The 18506-nt window shown below is 48.1% G+C and overlaps 1 protein-coding gene across 4 annotated transcripts in view; it reads right to left on the bottom strand.

Annotated features, from left to right (window-relative positions):
• Positions 1–18506, bottom strand: part of CAPN1 (calpain 1) — a 28621-nt gene that overhangs the window by 8622 nt on the left and 1493 nt on the right. For 3 of the 4 annotated variants that reach the window (XM_045485906.1, XM_045485903.1, XM_045485904.1), the window contains exons 2-10: positions 18145–18412; positions 17914–17983; positions 17524–17642; positions 15611–15744; positions 15353–15521; positions 14418–14501; positions 13979–14064; positions 13553–13627; positions 13254–13414 (exon numbers count right to left, since the gene is read on the bottom strand). In XM_045485906.1, the coding sequence (XP_045341862.1) occupies positions 13254–13414; positions 13553–13627; positions 13979–14064; positions 14418–14501; positions 15353–15521; positions 15611–15744; positions 17524–17642; positions 17914–17983; positions 18145–18411 (1165 nt within the window). In that variant the 5' untranslated portion in view covers position 18412. Of the gene's footprint in view, positions 1–13253; positions 13415–13552; positions 13628–13978; positions 14065–14417; positions 14502–15352; positions 15522–15610; positions 15745–17523; positions 17643–17913; positions 17984–18144; positions 18416–18506 lie in introns of all 4 variants that reach the window. The other variant, XM_045485905.1, reaches the window with a different exon arrangement.

The raw sequence follows: 18506 nt of genomic DNA, 5'->3' as shown, positions 1-18506 counted from the left end.
TAACCGACTGAGCCACCCAGGCGCCCCTTTTTTAAATCTTTCAAAAATGTTTATTTAGTTTTGAAGGAGAGAGACACACAACGTGAGTGGGGGAGGAGCAGAGAGAGAGGGAGACACAGAATCCAAAGCAGTCTCCAGGTTTCAAGTCGTCAGCACACAGCCCAACGCGGGGCTCGAACTCGCGAGCCAGAACATCATGACCTGAGCTGAAGTTGGACGCTTAACCGACTGAGCCACCCACGCGCCCCCAGTTTCAATTCGTTCTGCCTATGAAGTCAAGGAAACCTTCAGGAGATAATTTATTTTTAAAAGTGTCCTGGGATTCAAAGAGTCATCCCAGGTGACTGATAGAAACACCGGAAGAACCTAACTTCACCCAAGGACTCAAAGAACTCCCACAGATGAACTTCTAGGCCAAAGGAGACAAAAATCCCACAAGGAAAGAAGGCATGAGTAAGTGAGAACCAGCAGCCACAAGGGACCAAAACACCAACCCTCTGAGACTTAAAATATTGAAATAATCAGATGCCAGAATATAAAAGACTGGGTTTATTATATTTAAAGAAATAAATGAGAAGCTTGGGAATATGAGCAAGAATAAACAGATTTGAAAACGAGCCACTGGAACTTCTACACATTTTTTTTTTTTTTAATTGTTTTTTCAACGTTTATTTATTTTTTGGGGGACAGAGAGAGACAGAGCATGAACGGGGGAGGGGCAGAGAGAGAGGGAGACACAGAATCGGAAACAAGCTCCAGGCTCTGAGCCATCAGCCCAGAGCCTGACGCGGGGCTCGAACTCACGGACCGCAAGATCGTGACCTGGCTGAAGTCGGACGCTTAACCGACTGCGCCACCCAGGCGCCCCACATTATTTTTTTTTTAATAAAACTAAGTACTTGTTAGAAGGATTAACCACCAGACTTGACACAGCAAAAAAGACAACTCGTGAAATGAGAATGGATCGGAAGGAACTACCCAGAAGCAGAAGGGAATGCAAGGAAATTAGGAGACGGCAAATTTGAGCAATGATAAGAGACTAGATGATTGAGCGAGGAGTTCCAGCTTACGTTTGATTAGAATTCTAAAAGGAAAAAATGAAGAGTGTAAGAAGGAGCTGTTATTCTAAAAGACCATGGCTAAGAATTTTCTAGAATTGTTGAAATACATCAACCTGCAGGCCCAGGGAGCCCAGTGAATCCAAAGCAGAATAAAAAGAAATCCTCACCTCAATACATCTTGGTGAAATTACGGAATATCAAAGATGAACAATCTTTCTTTAAAAAAAAAAATTTTTTTTTTTTTTACATTTATTTATTTTTGAGAGACAGAGTCAGACAGAACGTGTGCAGGGGAGGGGCAGAGAGAGAAGGAGACACAGAATCCAAAGCAGACTTCAGGCTCTGAGCTGTCAGCACGGAGTCCGACGCAGGGCTCGAACCCAAGAACCGTGAGATCATGACCTGAGCCGAAGTCGGATGCTTAACCGACTGAGCCACCCAGGTGCCCCTCAAAGATGAACAATCTTAAAACAGAAAAGACAAAGCATCACAGAAGGTGTGGGAGACAGAGTCTCGGCTCACAGAGCAACCAGAGAAGCAGAGTGAAGAGTAACGGTACTTCCAATGGGCTAAAAGGAATGCAATCCAGAATTTTGTGTTCAGAGAATTGTCAAGAACGAGCACACTGCAGAGGTATTTTCAGAAGAGTGGAGAGAGTTTATAGAAGGAGAAGAGGGGGAAGGAGGTGGAGGGGAAGGAGAAGGAGGAATACGAAGGCTTATGTTTTAGGCAGATGGAAAATGAGCTCAGATAAAAGTTGTGGAAATGGTGAGCGATAAATACTGTTCTTCTATGGGTGAGCCAGTGAATAGGGGCTGTATCGAATAATGATACAGAGCAAACACCTCGGTCCTCCAAACCCAGAGACGGGAAAACTAGTAGAGAGAAAAGCAAGAGAACTCAATCCAAAATAAGGCATAACAGGAGGGACAAACAGAAAACGCGCAGGAAGTCTGCTGAAATAAATACAAAGTCATCAGCAATCACCATGAATGTCAATGGACTAAACTTTCCAATCCAAGGGCAAAATGTTTCAAACCGGATGATCAAAAAGCCAGTGGCGTGCTGTTTACAAGAGATAACCACCAAAACACTGAGCTATAGAAAGATTAGACATCAAAAAGTATAACAAAATATACCACAAAAATACTAGCGGAAAGAACATTGGAACAGCTATGGTGACAGCTACTGAGAGGGACTAGAAAGTTAAAGAATTACACCCAGAGAAGGCAGCCATTAAATAACAACAACAAAACAGGTCTGACTCACTAGGAACTTACAACAAGTCTAAGCTTGATGCAGCTAATATCATAACGTAAAATCTGTAAAGCAAAATAACACACAGATATAAAGGGAGAAACTAGCAAAAACATCAGCATGGTGTGTGACTTTATCTTCCCTCTTCCAGTAACTGACAGACTAAGCCGACCAAATATTAAGTGTGATCTGACGGACAACTATAAAACATTCCCCTTAACACTCAGAATTGTGTGATACTCAGATCGTTCGAGAGAACAGACTGTAGGGCTGCGATGCCTCTGTTCGAATCCCAGCTCCGTCACTTATCAGTGCCTCACTTTCTTTACCTGTAAAATGGTATCATAATAGTGCCAGCCTCACAGGGTCAGTGTGAAAGTTAAACAAGTTATCATACTTAAAATATTTAGGGGAGTGCTTGGCATATAAGACACACACACAAAAGCGTGAACCAGTCTTCTGAGAACACGTGAACACGCGCTGGGCCGTAGCACCAGCTTCTGTTTATTTCAAAGCTGCGAGGGGCGCCTGGGTGGCGCAGTCGGTTAAGCGTCCGACTTCAGCCAGGTCACGATCTCGCGGTCCGGGAGTTCAAGCCCCGCGTCGGGCTCTGGGCTGATGGCTCAGAGCCTGGAGCCTGTTTCCGATTCTGTGTCTCCCTCTCTCTCTGCCCCTCCCCTGTTCATGCTCTGTCTCTCTCTGTCCCAAAAATAAATAAACGTTGAAAAAAAAAAAATTAAAAAAAAAAAAAAAAAAAAGCTGCGATCTCATAAGACCGTGTTTTCTGACTGCAAGGAAATCAAGTTAGAAACCAACAATAAAACGGTAACTAGCAGGTTATAACTGGGACGTTTGGTTATTAATTCACTCTTAATTGTTACAGGTCTATCCAGATTTTTTTCTTTTTCTTAAGTTGGTCTCGGTAGCTTGTTTCTTTCCAGGAATTTGTCCGTTTCACCTAGGTTAGCTCATTGGTTGGCACATAATTGTTCACAGTACTTCCTTATAATCCATTTATTTTTGTTGGTTTGATCATGATGGTCTCTCTTTAAGTCCTGATTTTAGTAATCTGAGTCTTCTTTTTTTCTTGTTTACTTTGGTTAAAGAGTTTACAATTTTGCTGAGCTCTTCTAAGGACTGACTGTTGGTCTCGTTGATTTTCTCCATTGTTTCTCCATTTTCTGTTTCATTTATGTGTACTTTAATCTTTATTATTTCCATTCTTCTGTTTGCTTTGGGTTTCGTTTGACCCTTTACTACATTCTTAAGGTAGAAGATCAGGTTGTTGATTTGAGATCTTTCTTTTCTAACATAGGTACGTACTGTTTTAATTACCATTCTGTGTGATTTCTCATATTTTTGCATTTTTTAAATGTTTATTTAGATTTTGAGAGAGAGAGAGAGAGAGAGCATGAGCAGGGGAGGGGCAGGGAGAGAGGGAGGCACAGAATCTGAAGCAGGCCCCAGGCTCTGAGCTGTCAGCACAGAGCCCGACGCGGGGCTCAAACCCACAAAGCATGAGTCAAAGTTGGCCACCCAACTGACTGAGCCACCCAGGCACCCTTGATTTCTCATTTACATTATCATTTCTTTTTGACAAACTAACTTATTCTATGAAGCCAACACTATCTTGATACCAAAGCCCACCAAATAAAGACATCACGAGAAAATTACAGGACGACATCACTTATAAATATCAACATAAAAATCCTCAACAAAATACTAGCAAATCAAATCCAACAGTATATTAAAAGGACGAGATGCAACAAAATAGGATTTATCCCAGGAATGAAGGATAGTTCAATCAATGTAATAAGCCATATTAATAGAACAAAGGGGAAAAACCTACATGATCATGGTTTTTTTTTTAATATATTTTAAAGTTTATTTTATTTTGAGAGAGAGAGAGAGCACGCACAGGGGTGAGGCAGAGAGAGGGATTAAGAGAATCCCAAGCAGGTTCCTCACTGTCCACACCAAACCCGAAGCAGGGCTTGAACCCACGAATTGTGAGATCATGACCTGAGCCTAAATCAAGAGCTTAACCAACTAAGCCACTCAGGTACCCCATGATCATCTTAATTGATGCAGAAAGGCCTTTCACAAAGTCCAACACATATTCATGATAAAAACATTCAGAAAACTAAGAATAAAAGGGAATGTCCTCAATATGACAAAGAGTGTTTACGGAAAAACCAGCTAATATCATACCCAGTGGCGAAAGACTGAAGCTTTCACCCTAAGATCAGGAACAAGATGCTTGCTTACATCGTTGCTACACAACCACTGTATGGGAAGTTCTAGCTAGATGAATTAGTCAAGGAAAAGAAAAAAGGTATTCAAGTTGGAAAGGAAAAAGAAAACTATCTCTACCTGCGAACGACATGATCCTGTATGTAGAAAAACAGAGTCCACAAAAAAGTTACTAGAACTAATAACAAATACAGCAAAGTTGCAGGTTACAAGACCAAGACACAAAAATCAGTTGTTTTTCCATATACCAGCAATGAACAACTGAAAAAGTAAATTACGGAAACAATTCCTTTACAATAGTATCCAAAAAAATAAAATATCTAGGTATAAATTTAATAAAGGAGTTGAAAGACTGAACACTGAAAACTGCAAAACGTTGCTGAAAGAAATTAAAGACATGAAAAAATAAAAAGACATCCCATGTTCATGGATCGGAAAACTTAGTAGTATTATGATGTCAACATTACCTGAAGGGATCTGCAGATTCAATGCCATCTTTATTAAAATTCCAACAGCCTTTTCACAGAGGTGGAAAGCATATCCTCAGATTCATATGGAATTATAAGGGTCCCGGAAGCCAAAAGATTATGAAAAAAACCCAAAAGTTGGAAGACTCGCACTTTCTGATTTCAAACCTTACTGCAAAGCTACAGTAATTACAACAGTGTGGTACTCGCGTAAAAATAGACATACAGACTAAAAGAACTGAGAGTCCAAAAATAAACCCAGACATCAATGGCCCACTGATTTTTGACATGGGTGCCAAGACCATTCGATGGGGAAAGAATAGTCTTTTCAACTGATGATACTGAAACAATGAATTTCCACATGCACAAGAATGAAGTTGGGCACCTATCTCACACCAGTGATCTTTTACATCGCTACTGTGCTTGTCTGGGGGCACCAAAAATCACACCCACGTAAGACAGCAAACTTAGAAAACTGCTGTGTGCATTCTCACTGTTCCACCCACCAGCCAGCCATTCCCCCATCTTTCTCCTTCTTCTGGAGCCTCCCTATTCCTGGAGATACAAAAATCTTGGAACGAGGCCAATTAATAACCCTACAAAGGTCTCTGAGTGTTCCAATGAAAGAGTCCTGTCTTTCACTTTCAAATCAAAAGCTAGAAATGATGAGGCTTATCAAAAGTCAAGATAAGCAGAAGCCTAGGCCTCTCGCATCAAACTGCAAGCTGTGAGTGCAAAGGAAAAAAATCTTGAAGGAAACTGAAAACGTTACTCCAGTGAACACACATGATAAGAAAGTGAGACAGCTTTATTGGTGATATGGAAAAGTTTTAGTGGTCTGGATGAAAGATCACACCAGCCCCAACATTCCCGAAGCAAAAGCCTAATCCAGTGCAAAGCCCTCATTGTCTCCAATTCCATGAAGGCCGCGTGAGGTAAGGAAGCTGCAGAATTAACGTGTGAAGGTAGCAGAGGCCGGTTCGTGAAGTTTAAGGAAAGAAGCCAACTCCGTAACATGAAAGTGTAGGGGGAAGCAGCAAGTCCTGTGCAGAAGCTGCAGCAAATTACCAAAAGAGCTCGCTAAGGTAATTAGGGAAGGCGGCTGCCCTAAACAGCAGAGTTTCAATGTAGACAAAGCAGCCTTGTATCAGAAGATGCCGTCCAGAACTTTCATCGCTAGAGAGAACCCAATGCCTGGTTTCAAAGCTTCAAAGGACAGGCGGACTCTCTCTAATCAGGGGCTAGTGTAGCTGGTATCTTTAGGCTGAAGGCGATGCTCATTTACCATTCCAAAAATCCTAGGGCTATTTAGAATTTTGCCAAATCTACTCTGCCTGTGCTCTTTAGGGAACAACAAAGCCTACACGACAGCACACCTGTTTACAACATGGTTTACTGGGCATTTTAAGACCACCGTTGAGACCCACTGCTTAGAAAAAGATTCCTTTCAAAATATGACCTGCTCACTGACAATGCACCTGGTAACCCAAGAGCTCCAATGGAGACATAGAACAAGATTCATGTTGTTTTCATGCTTGTTAACATAGCACCCGCCCTGCATCCCCTGGATCAAGGAGTACTTGCAACTTTCAAGTCTTACCACTTAAGAAATACATCTTGGGGCGCCTGGGTGGCTCAGCTGGTTAAGTGACCGACTTCAGCCCAGGTCATGACCTCGCAGTTTGTGAGTTCGAGCCCCGCGTCAGGCTCTGTGCTGACAGCTCAGAGCCTGGAGCCTACTTCAGATTCTATGTCTCCCCCTCTCTCTACCCCTCCCCTGCTCATGCTCTGTGTCTCTCTGTCTCTCAATAATAAATAAACATTAAAAAAAATTTTTAAAAGAAAAAAACAAATACATCTTGTGAGGAAGATAATGATTCCTCCAATGGATCCTGGCAAAATTAATTGAAAACCTTCTGGAAAGGATTCGCCATTCTAGATGCCATTAAGAACATTTGTGATTTAGGGGCGCCTGGGTGGCTCAGTCAGTTAAGCATCCAACTCTTGGTTTCAGCTCAGATCATGATTTCATGGCTTTGTGGGTTTGAGCTCTGCATCGGCACCCCACCAATAAAGTATTTTTAAATCAAGGATGTATACAATTTTTTTAAGACGTTATAATGCTATTGCACACTTAATAGAATACAGTATAGCATACACATAATATATGCACTGGGAAACCAAAATATTCACTTAACTCACTTTATTGTGGTATTTACTTTACTGTGGTGGTCAGGAAATGAACCCACAGTATTTATCTCTGAGGTATGCCTATACAAAAATTAACTTGAAACGGATGAACAATCTAAATATGAGAGTTAACACTGTAACACTCTCAGAAGGAAACACAAGGGTAAATCTTCATGGTCTTGGGTTTGACAATAGATTCTCAGACATGACACCAAAACCATGAGCAACAAAAGAAAAAATTGAAAATTGGGCATCATCACCATTAAAAATGTCCATGCTTCAAAGGACATTATCAAGAAAATGAAGACATCCACAGAATGGAAGAAATTATATGCAAATCATCAATCTCAAAGTCATATCCAGAATGTATAAAAAACACAACTCGGGGGGCGCCTGGGTGGCGCAGTCGGTTGGGCGTCCGACGTCAGCCAGGTCCCGATCTCGCGGTCCGGGAGTTCGAGCCCCGCGTCGGGCTCTGGGCTGTTGGCTCGGAGCCTGGAGCCTGTTTCCGATTCTGTGTCTCCCTCTCTCGCTGCCCCTCCCCCGTTCATGCTCTGTCTCTCTCTGTCCCAAAAATAAATGAACGTTGAAAAAAAAAAAAAAAATTAAAAAAAAAAAAACAAACACACAACTCGGTGTGCCTGGTGGCTCAGTCGGTTTAAGTGTCCAATTCCTCGTTTCGGCTCAGGTCACGATCTCTAAGTTCGTGGGATGGAACCCCACGTAGACTTCTGCCTTGACAGCACAGAGCCTGCTTGGGATCCTCTCTCTCTCCCTGTCTCTCTGCCCCTACCCCGTAATCTCTCTTTCTTGCTCTCTTTTTCTCTCTCAAAATGAATTAAAAAAAAAAAAAAAAAAAGACAACCCAATCTAAAAATGGGCAAACTACTGGAATAGAAACTCTGAAATATATATGTAAGTGCCCAATAATTACATAAAAAGATATTCTTATCAACATCATTCGTCATTAGGGAAATGCACATCATCAATGAGATACCATTTCATACCCACCAGGATGGCTAAAAACCATGGACAACAGCAAGTGCGACAGGGATGCGGAGAAGTTGGAACTCACACATTGCTAGTGGGAACGTAAAATGGTGCTGTCACTTTGGAAAACAGTTGGTAGTTCCTCAGAAAGTTAAACATGGGAGTTACCATGGATCCCAACAATTTTGCTCCTACTTAGAGACCCAAGAGAACTTTTGCTCACACAAATACAGGTATATGAATGTTCATAGCATTCCTACTCATAATACCCCAAAACTAGAAACAATCTAAATGTCCGTCAACTGATGAATGAATAAGCAAAATGTGGTATCTCCAAATCGTGGAATATTATTCAGCCCTAAAATTGAAATCAAGTCCTGACACACATTACAAGATGGGACAGATTTTGAAAACATCACAATAAAGAAAGAAGCACAAAAGGCCACACATCTTGTATGATCCCATTTATAAGAAAAGTCTAGAAGAGGCAAATCTAGAGATAAAAAAAAAATGTAGATTAGTGTTTGCCAGGGGTTTAGGGGGAGATTGGAAGACAGGGAGTGACTGCTCAGTGATACAGGTTTCTCTTGGGAGTAGTGAGAATGTTCTGGCATTAGTGATGGTAATTGCACAACACTACCAGTATACTAAAAACCACTGAATTGTATACATTAAAAGTGGGAATTTTATAGCATATTATACCAGTTATTCAAAACATTATCGGGGCGCCTGGGTGGCGCAGTCGGTTAAGCGTCCGACTTCAGCCAGGTCACGATCTCGCGGTCTGTGAGTTCGAGCCCCGCGTCGGGCTCTGGGCTGATGGCTCAGAGCCTGGAGCCTGCTTCCGATTCTGTGTCTCCCTCTCTCTCTGCCCCTCCCCCGTTCATGCTCTGTCTCTCTCTGTCCCAAAAATAAATAAAAAAATTAAAAAAAAATAAATAAAAAATAAATAAAAAACATTATCAAAATTGTGTAACTCAAAGATGCACTTGGAAGGGAAATGTATCACCTCAGGTGTTTACAAGGAAAAAAATAATCGAAATTAGTGAAATAAGCCACTAATTTAAGAAGTCATAAAATAAGGTCTAAAAATAAATCTAAAGAAAGCAAAGGAATGAAATAATGAATAGAAAAGCAAAGATCAGTCATATGAAAATAATACTATAGGGGCACCTGGGTAGCTCAGCCCATTAAGTGTTTGACTCTTGATTTCAGCTCAGGTCCTGATCTCACAGGTTCCTGAGTTCCAGCCGCGCATCAGGCTCTATGCTGACAGGGCAGAGCCTGCTTGGGGTTCTCTCTCTCCCTCGCTCTCTGCCCCTTCCCTGATCGCAATCACCCCCCACCAAAATAAATAAACATAAAAAAAAGAAAATAATACTATACAAAGATCAACAGTCAAAAGTCATTTCTTTAAGCATAATACCAACAAACCTCTCACAGAATTAATAAAGATGAAAGAAAGTGCAGGGGAGCCTGGGTGGCTCAGTCGGTTAAGCGACCGACTTAGGCTCAGGCCATGATTTCGCAGTCCGTGAGTTCAAGCCCCCCATCAGACTCTGTGCTGACAGCTCAGAGCCTGGTGCCTGCTTCAGATTCTGTCTCTCCCTCTCTCTCTGTCCCCTACCCTGCTTGCATTCTGTCTCTCTGCCTCTCTCAAAAATAAACGTTAAAAAAATATATATAAAAAAAAGGGAAGTGCAAATAAATAATACAATAAATAAGAGAGGACGTCATTACAGAAGAGGTATCGGAATATATTAATACCTTTATGCTAATAATTTTGAAAACAGAGGCAAAGGATAAATAAACTCCTAGAAAACACAACTTGGTCAAAATAGGTTCAAGAAGAAATAAAGGACCCTGAATAATCCTATAACCATTAAAGATCAGTATCAAAATGTTAATTTTCACGCCAAGAACAGAGCAGGACTAATAGCTTTAAAGATCAAGTCTACCAAACATTTAAGCAACAAATCATCCCATCTTATGCAACTCTTCCAGAAACTAGAAGAAGAACACTTCCCAGCTCACCTTCTGAGCCAAATATAGTACCCACACCAAAACTAGACAAGGTCAGTATGAGAAAGGAAAATTACGGGCAAATCTCATTTGTGAACTTGGATGTAAAACTACAGTTGAGAAAACTATGTCATGACCGCGTTGTTGTTTTTTCACTCGGGAATGTAAGGTTGATCTCATATTAGAAAAGTGATTAACGTAATTTATCGTTTTAAGAGATAAGAAGCATATTATAGTAATAAATACACCTAAAAGCATTTAATGACATTAAACCTCATTAACATGATAAAGGCATCTACAAAAAAACTAGAACAGAAAAAACTTTAGGGATAAAGTCTGTGGTAAACATCCAGTAGTAAAAAGTTGTCCTTTATGAAAGGGCTGGGGGGGGCGGGGAGGGGGCGCCTGGCTGGCTCAGTAAAATGGGTGGGGAGTGTGCGAGTTATAAGAATTGGAAACGAACAAATTTACCATTATTTGCAATTAGAAAATCAAAAAGGATCTATAGATAAATCAGTAAAATTAATTATAGTTTAACAACTTTGCTGGATACAAAATACATTTAAAAGGTCAACTGCATGTTACTGTTTATCAGCCACTATTACATGGGAGATGTAATTTTAAAAAGAGATACTGGGGCGCCTAGGTGACTCAGTCTTAAGGTTAAGCATCCAACTTCAGCTCAGGTCATGATCTCACAGCTCATGGGTTCAAGCCCCACGTTGGGCTCTGTGCTGAGAGCTCAGAGCCTGGAGCCTGCTTTGGATTCTGTGTCTCCCTCTCGCTCTGCCCCTCACCTGCTTGTGCTCTCTCTCTCTCTCTCTCAAAAATAAATAAACACTGGGGTGCCTGGGTGGCTCAGCTGGTTAAGTGTCTGACTTCAGTTCATGATCTCACGGTTCGTGGGTTCAAGCCCCGTGTCAAACTCTGCTGACAGGTGGGAGCCTGGAGGCTGCTTCGGATTCTGTGTCTCCCGCTTTCTCTGCCCCTCCCCCACTCTCTCTCTCTCTCTCAAAAAATAAACATTACATTTTTTAACACTATTAATATAATAGCAACAAAATGATACAATATCTAGTAATAAATCTCAAAACCTTTAAATAGAAATTATAACACGTTACTGAGAGACATTGAAGACCAAAAGAAAGAAAGAGATATACCACATTCTTAGATAAGAAGACTCAAAACCAGAAAGATGTCCTTTCTCCCCAAATCGATCTATAGATTCAGTGCAATTCAAATTAAAGTCTCAAAAAGGATTCTTTGTACGACCTGGTAGCTGATTCTAAAATTCACGCAGGGAAACAAAGGGCGAGGATAGCTAAGAGACTCTTGAAGGCATTCACCCTGCCCAAAAGCTATAAATCTGTAGCAATGAAACCAACGTGCTATCAGCTGGAGGGACAGACCGAGGGATGGAATGGTGAGCCCGGAAACAGAGCCACACATACACGGGAGCTACAGGACACAGCTGTCACTCCAGGACGAGGAGGAAAGGACAGATTTCGCACTAAATGATGCAGGGAACAGTGGTCTTCTAGTTGAGGAAAAGCTGAAATTGGATCCCCACGAGGGAGAAGAAGACCAAAACGGGGCTGTGAGCCATGCTGGGAAGGCGGAGAACGCGGGACGTGAGAACAGAGCGGAGGTGGGTTTGGCAAAGACGAAGGCTCCGGGGTGGCCTTCAAACCAGCAGTGACAGTAGCGTGGTGAGGACGGAAGCTGGACGGGCGTGGGTTACAACGTGAGCTGGGAGTGGGAAAGGAAACGCAGGAGGGTGGCACGCTGGACATTGTTGCCTCGAAGGGGAGCCCAGAAATGGGTAGGAAAGCAGGGTCAAAAAGAGGATTGCTCTGAGCCAGGAGATTCTCCATAATGACCCAGGAGCAAGAGGTGAAGGATGAAGGATCCAAAGGCTTCCAGACACACGGGAGAACACGAGCAAGAGCAGGGCTGGGCGTGGTCCCCATGAGCATGGACAGTTCTGCCACCGTCACAGTCGGGAAGGCAGTAATGACAGGCACAGGCTGAGCCAGGCGGGGCGAATCCGGAGGTGCCCTGCGTGAGGGCAGCTATCTTCCAGTGAAGTACAAGGCCGAGTCCACAGGTGGGAGGAACCACGGAGGCCAGTTGGAGGGCATGGGAACGTTACTCATCAGCAGTGGACTCGTTGGGGACCACGAAAGGTGGTCATCTGGGATTTGTGGCCGTGAATGCACAGGGCAGGTGCAGCCCCGGGTGTGTGATTTTCTCTGCAGCCACGCTCGGTGGTCCTGAAGCCGATGAAGGGGGCTCAGTTAGGACTGTGGTTGTGCCGGGGGAGGCGGGGGAGGAGCAGAGGGAGCCACAAGGCAGGAGCCACAGTGTTTGCAGGGACAAGATTACAACAACGACGCCAACCTGATGAGAAGACAAGACGGGAGACAAAGGACACCACAACAGCGGCTTTAACGGACCAGATAGTAAAACGCCGCTGAGGGCTGCAGGATAAGGGAGCTGGACGGGTGAAGGCAGAGGTCAGACCGGAAGGTGTGGCTGGGCTCCCGGGTGTCTCAGGGGGTGGCTGAACTAAGGTGGAAGAAAAAAGGCCACTGCAGGTCAAGACAGGGAAGAATAGAGAGACCAGGCCGTGGACCAAGTCACCCGCATAGATTCAGAAGCCCAGGCAAAGGTGACGGAGGCCCAGGGAGGAAGACAGTGGGCCAGGAGAGAAGGTTCCAGAATGAGGAGTGACAGAAAAGTGGCTGGATGGCAACAGAGGCTTCTCCACTTGTTAACTCCCTGGGTTCGGGCCCTAGGATGGTGAATCCAGCATGGCTCTTCAGAATTTACAAGTACATTCAACACCCAAATCCCAGAGCTCAGCGCAATCTATCTCACGCTATCTTACAAACGAGGAAACTTACAAACGACCTGCGGTGGGCGAGGCCCTCGAGCCGGGAGGCAGCAGGGCCCGACTGCCACCCCGTGCTCCCTGCCCCTGTGCGCCCTGCTGGCCGCGAGGTCAGATCACCTGGGTAGTTCCGGCAGCCCCCCGCGGTGCTCCCCCGCCGCCAGGTGCCCTCGTAGAGCGTGGTGTTCCACTTGCGGATGGACCGGCTCTTGAGCGCGTCGGGCGTCAGGTTGCAGATCTCCAGGCGGGAGAACTCACGCAAGAAGTCTCGGAAGGACATCCTGGGGTCACGGTGCAGGGATGAGCCATGGTCCCCAGCCAGGGCACCCAGGGAGGAGGCACACGCGGGCTTTGTGCAGCTTGGGAGCTGGGGCGCCAGGCCCCGAGAGGGACCAGACTAAGGACGGGGGGCCGCTCACCAGAACTCTCCATCCTCCATCTTGATCCGGAGCTGCTCCCGCTCGTAAGGGTCCACGTTGTTCCACTCCGAGGAGCTGGCGGGGAGAAGGGTGCTGCCGGGGGCTGGTGGGAACTGACCCGCCGGCCTCTGTTCCTGGGGCCTGTGCTCTCAGCCCAGGTCAGAAGACCTCCGCATGGTCAAGCCCGAGATCCCATCCCAGGGGTTGTCTTGTCATGGCCAGCTCTGAGGATGCTCACAGGCTGGGTGCGGAGGCCGGTTGGGTCTGAGCTTTGTCGGGACAGCCCCCCAGACCCGGTAACATGGAGATGCCACCCCTCCCCACCCCCCCGCCCCCCGTTCAATCCCGAGCAGAGCCCCAGCAGAAATGCCAGTGGCACTGGCCAGCCTTCCCCAGCCTCCCCGGCCAGCGTCCTCTGCCCCTCACCCGTCGCTCCAGGCTCCTGTCCACTCCACCTCGCCCCAGGGATTCCGCATCCGGATCAGGCTCACCATCTGGCCCTGGTAGTTCACCTGTGCCCCAGAGCTCCCGTCAGCGCCTGCTTCCGGCACGCACCTTAAACACCCCTGCCCGCCACCTCACCCTCAGGAGCCCCGCTCGGTACCCAGCACCACGCCAGGGAAAATACAGCCCTTTCTCTAGGAACTTACCATGGAGGGAGGCAGCTACGCACAAGACTACAGAAAATCAGGGCAGGGTAAGATAAACATCTCGGGACAAGTGGCCCCAAGAGACAAATAAGATGCTGCAGGAGGTCAGAGGCAGAGCCAGCCCCTCCCACAGCCCTGGTCACAGGCCAGACAGGCAAAGGCAAGCAAGGGGGCAGGAACCACCCTGCAGGGACAGCCCCCACGTGCGGTGGTACCTGCTTGGCCCCCGTCACAGAGTAGGCGTGGCCCTTCACCAGCTTCTTGAAGGTGATGGCCTCCATGTCCAGGACACTGGAGATCTGTAGAGACACACGTGCTGTGGTCAGGGGCCAGGTTCCGGGGACCAGGCCGGTGTCCCCATCCCCAGTCAGGAGGTGAGTGCCAAACACTCACGGGTCTTGAACGTTCCCCACGCACATACGACAGCTATTGGGAGTGGCAGGCAGGGACCCTGACTCCGCCTAATAGCCCCTCACACGGTGCCCCTAGAAGAGGGGCCGTCTGGGCACTCCGTCCACACTACCGCCGGTAGGGGACCCGGGCAGCCCACTGACACTGCTTTGGCCAGAGCTGACCGGACTCCGTGCAAACACGCGTGTCCACACACGTACAGTCGCACGTAGCTCCCCCAGAGCCCCAAGGCCCTCGCGAGGAGGGATGCAGTGAGGTGGAAGAGGGGGCGAGGACAGGCTAGAGGCGGCCAGGACCGGGGAAAGGTGGAAGGTGGGAACGGGGTTGGAGTCGAGGATGCAGTGATGTAGGGGGAGGAGGCTGAGATCAAGGGTGAGTCGTGGGAACAGAACAGCAGCAAAGAGGGTGAAGGAGGCTGGGCGGGAGCGGAGGCTAGGAAAGAGCTGAAGTCGGAGGCTGGTGACCTGGACGGCGGATGGGCACAGCATTAGATGACAGGAAGAAGCAGCGGGAGGGCGGGAAGGCAAGCTGAGGTGTGAGGTTTGGGGGGCAGGGATGACGCCAGACACAACGGAGGCAGATGGGACCGGAGGCATGGATAAGGCCGGGGGAGCATCCAGAGACGGTGTGGGGTGAAGGACAGGGTCTGGAGCCAAGCCCGGGACAAGGGATGAGGCCAGGCTGCAAGAGGAGACTGGTCACAGGTCGGGGCGCGAGGGGCAGGGCTGGGTGCACTCACGTCGATGGAGCAGCCCAGGAGGGAACCTCGCTCGAGCGCCTTGAGGATGATCTGGTAGAGGTCGCTGGGTGCCTTGCGCAGCTCATACCACTCGGTGACTCCGCCTGTGAAGTCCTCAAAGCCCTCCGAAGTGCTGCCCCCGGAGAGGGCCTCGTAGCTGCCATTCACCCTGCGGGCAGCCCCAGGTCAGCACTCTGACATCAAACGAGACCCTAGACCCCAGGGGTGCCTGGAGCCCTGCCCCGGGCCCCCACTCACTTGGCATAGGCCTTCTCGAGCAGGGCGCTCCAGAACTCATTGCCTTGGGCGGAGTGCACAAACACCAGCTTCCCGTCCTTGATGGGCAGTAGGTCATCCACGACCACATCTACCCATTCCCCAAACTGCCACAGCTGGAGGGGGGGAGAGCACAGTGAACACCTGCTTTGGGATCTCCCAGGCCGCGGCTCAAGTCTCAACTCTGCCATTTACTAGAGACGTGACCGTCTCTAGATCCAGGATCCTGAACAAGTTATCCTCTCTGAGCCTCAGTTTCCTTATCCATAAAAGGGAACAGCAAGGGGGTGCCTGGGTGACTCTGTCGGTTGAGCATTGAGCGTCCGACTTGGGCTCTGGTCATGATCTCCCGGTCTGTGAGTTCGACCCCGCGTCGGGCTCTGTGCTGACAGCTGGGAGCCTGGAGCCTGCTTTGGATTCTGTGTCTCCCTCTCTCTTTGCCCCTCCCCGCTCATGCTCTGTCTCTCTCTCTCTCTCTCTCTCTGTCAAAAATAAATAAACACTAAAAAAAAAAAAAAAAAAAAAAAAAATTTTTTTTTAAAGGGAACAGCAGGGCCATCCTCAAGGGAACACTAAACGTGATCACAAAGGTAAAGCTTTTAGGGCAGCACTACTGATATTTTTGAAACAGACCAAGGTGCTTTGTCAGGTATGGAGAGGTTGGAAAGCCCTAGGGACCTGGCTTCCATGGAACGAGCCCCCTATCTCTCCTCTCCCCAAGCTAGGTCCGGACACGTGTGTGTGTGCGTGTGTGTGTGTGTGTGTGCGCGCGCGCGCGCGTGTATGGGGGGAGGGGGTGAACGTGTAAATTAAGTGTAGTTCAAAAATGTGGCATCTAGACCACAAGATGGGTGACGTTCCCTGCAATCATGAGTTTGCTTCAGGGATGGCCAGAGAGACGGGTTTCCCAGGGCCCAGAGGAGTCAAGACCCCGGGGCAGAAGCGGCCAAGGGCTAGGGAGGCGGGAAGGAGGGCAGAACAATGGGACAAAGGGAGGAGGTGGACCCCAGTAGTGAGGGTTGTAGGGGGAGTGTTGAACGGGCCAATCGAGAGGTTGAGGAGGAGCCGATTAGAGGAGTGAGGGGAAGGGGGCGGAGGAAGGGGCAGCGAGGCCACACCCCTGCATACCAGCTCGGGAAGCAGGTGCAGCACTTGGCCTAAGTAGATGGCACCGTGGGTCCTGTAGGCTGGTCTGCTCGGAATAGGGTAAGGGACTCCCTGACTAGGTGTAAGGGGAGGGCACCCAGGAGTCCCGAGGGCAGGGCTGGGGCCACTAGGGCCAGAGGGTCTAATCCAGGATTCCCGGGGGTGTGTGTCTCCCACCGTCAGCTGACTGAGAATTCCTTAGTGTCACTTGAGAAATGGGTCCTGTGTGCAAGAAAGGAATAACTGGTTTAAGCAGACTTAAATCCTGTCTTTCTTTTCTGCACGGCTCTGTCAGAGGCTGGAGACTGCCAAAGTCACAAGAGGAGGTGGGGGTGGGTGGGTGCAGACATTTACGTCTTGGGTGAAACGGCCACGTGTGCTGTTCCGTTTCTCCCCGTGGAACGTTATTTATTTTTCAGATGGGGAAACGGAGGCTCTGTGGAGAAAAAGGATTTGTCCCACAGGATATAACACAGAGATCTCTCTATCCCTCCAAGCACTTTCTCCGTGAGACGCACAGGGAAACTGCCAGCTGAAATACCTGCCCTGCCCAATCGTTTCACACATGACAGATCTGAGATAGTATCAGGAGGTCAAATTCTTTCTAGAGGAAGGACTGGCCCCCACAGGGTGTGGACTTAAGCCACCTAACTGCAGACTGCTGTGCGTCACCGGTCCTCACCTCCTCCGGTGCCTGCTACCCCTCCTTCCCCCACGCCCTGGTCCCCGGTGGATTCGGGGCTCCTCACCTGGAAATGAAAGATGCCGGCATAGCCATTCTGGAAGCTTTGGCCATGTGGAACCACTCGATGCAGAAGCGTGTCATTAAGGGTGAGGGAGGCAATGGCAGCCAGGAGCCAACAGTCCCCTGGGATGGGAGGGACCCACATCAGACCTGCTCTGCCAATCTGCTCCCAGGGATGCACGAGGGCCCATGCTGGGGAGAAACTGGGATTCCCTGGGTCCCGGGTCCCTCGACTTACAGAAGAGACCCAGGAATCTAGGCAAACCAGCCCAGCACTGATAGCCAGAGCCTGTCTGAGCTTGCAGGAGGGAGGGGTTAGGGCAGAGCCGGAAGGAGCAGGCATGGGGAACTCTTATGGAAAAAACACCCAGAACCCCCCCCCCCCAGGGCCTACCCAATGCTCCCTGGCAGATGTCTGTGCGTGTGGCTCCATCCACAATGAACTGGGGGTTTGAGAGCAGCTCCTGCAAGAGACCCAGCGTCCTGTCTCTGGGCCAGCCCTCCTAGACACTGGAACCCAGCCACCCCAGACCCCACTCCCCACCAAGGACCTGGAGTCCTATTCCCACTCCTCACCCAGGATGGGGGTAAACTGAGTCCCACCCAGGGTGGTGGTCCCTCTCACCGTGGGACGCTTCCACTTGATGCCATAGGTTTTGGAGGAGTTGGGGCCCAGGTCCTTGTAGCCCAGGCTCTGGGGCACCGGGGGGAAGGCCTCATCACGAAAGAGGACCCCACTCTGCAGACAGTGAGCCCGCAGCTGCTCATAATCCTGGCCCATGTACTTGATGGCATTTTCATGGCGGCCAAGGCCCAGCTCCTTGGCCCGCTGCTTCTGCACTTGTGCAGACACCCCCGTGCAGTACACCGGGGTGATGATTTCCTCGGCCATCCTGCAGGACAGACCACCCTGCTCAGAACCCAGGCCTTCCCGGGGCTAGAACTGGGGCTCCTGCCTGTGGCCCGCTGCCCACCCTTCCTTTCCAA

The sequence above is a fragment of the Leopardus geoffroyi genome, chromosome D1 (genome assembly GCF_018350155.1).
Source record: "Leopardus geoffroyi isolate Oge1 chromosome D1, O.geoffroyi_Oge1_pat1.0, whole genome shotgun sequence".
Classification (NCBI taxonomy): Eukaryota; Metazoa; Chordata; class Mammalia; order Carnivora; family Felidae; genus Leopardus; species Leopardus geoffroyi.
Note: the sequence above shows the minus strand (reverse complement) of the source record. Positions and strands in the feature narration are given on the sequence as shown.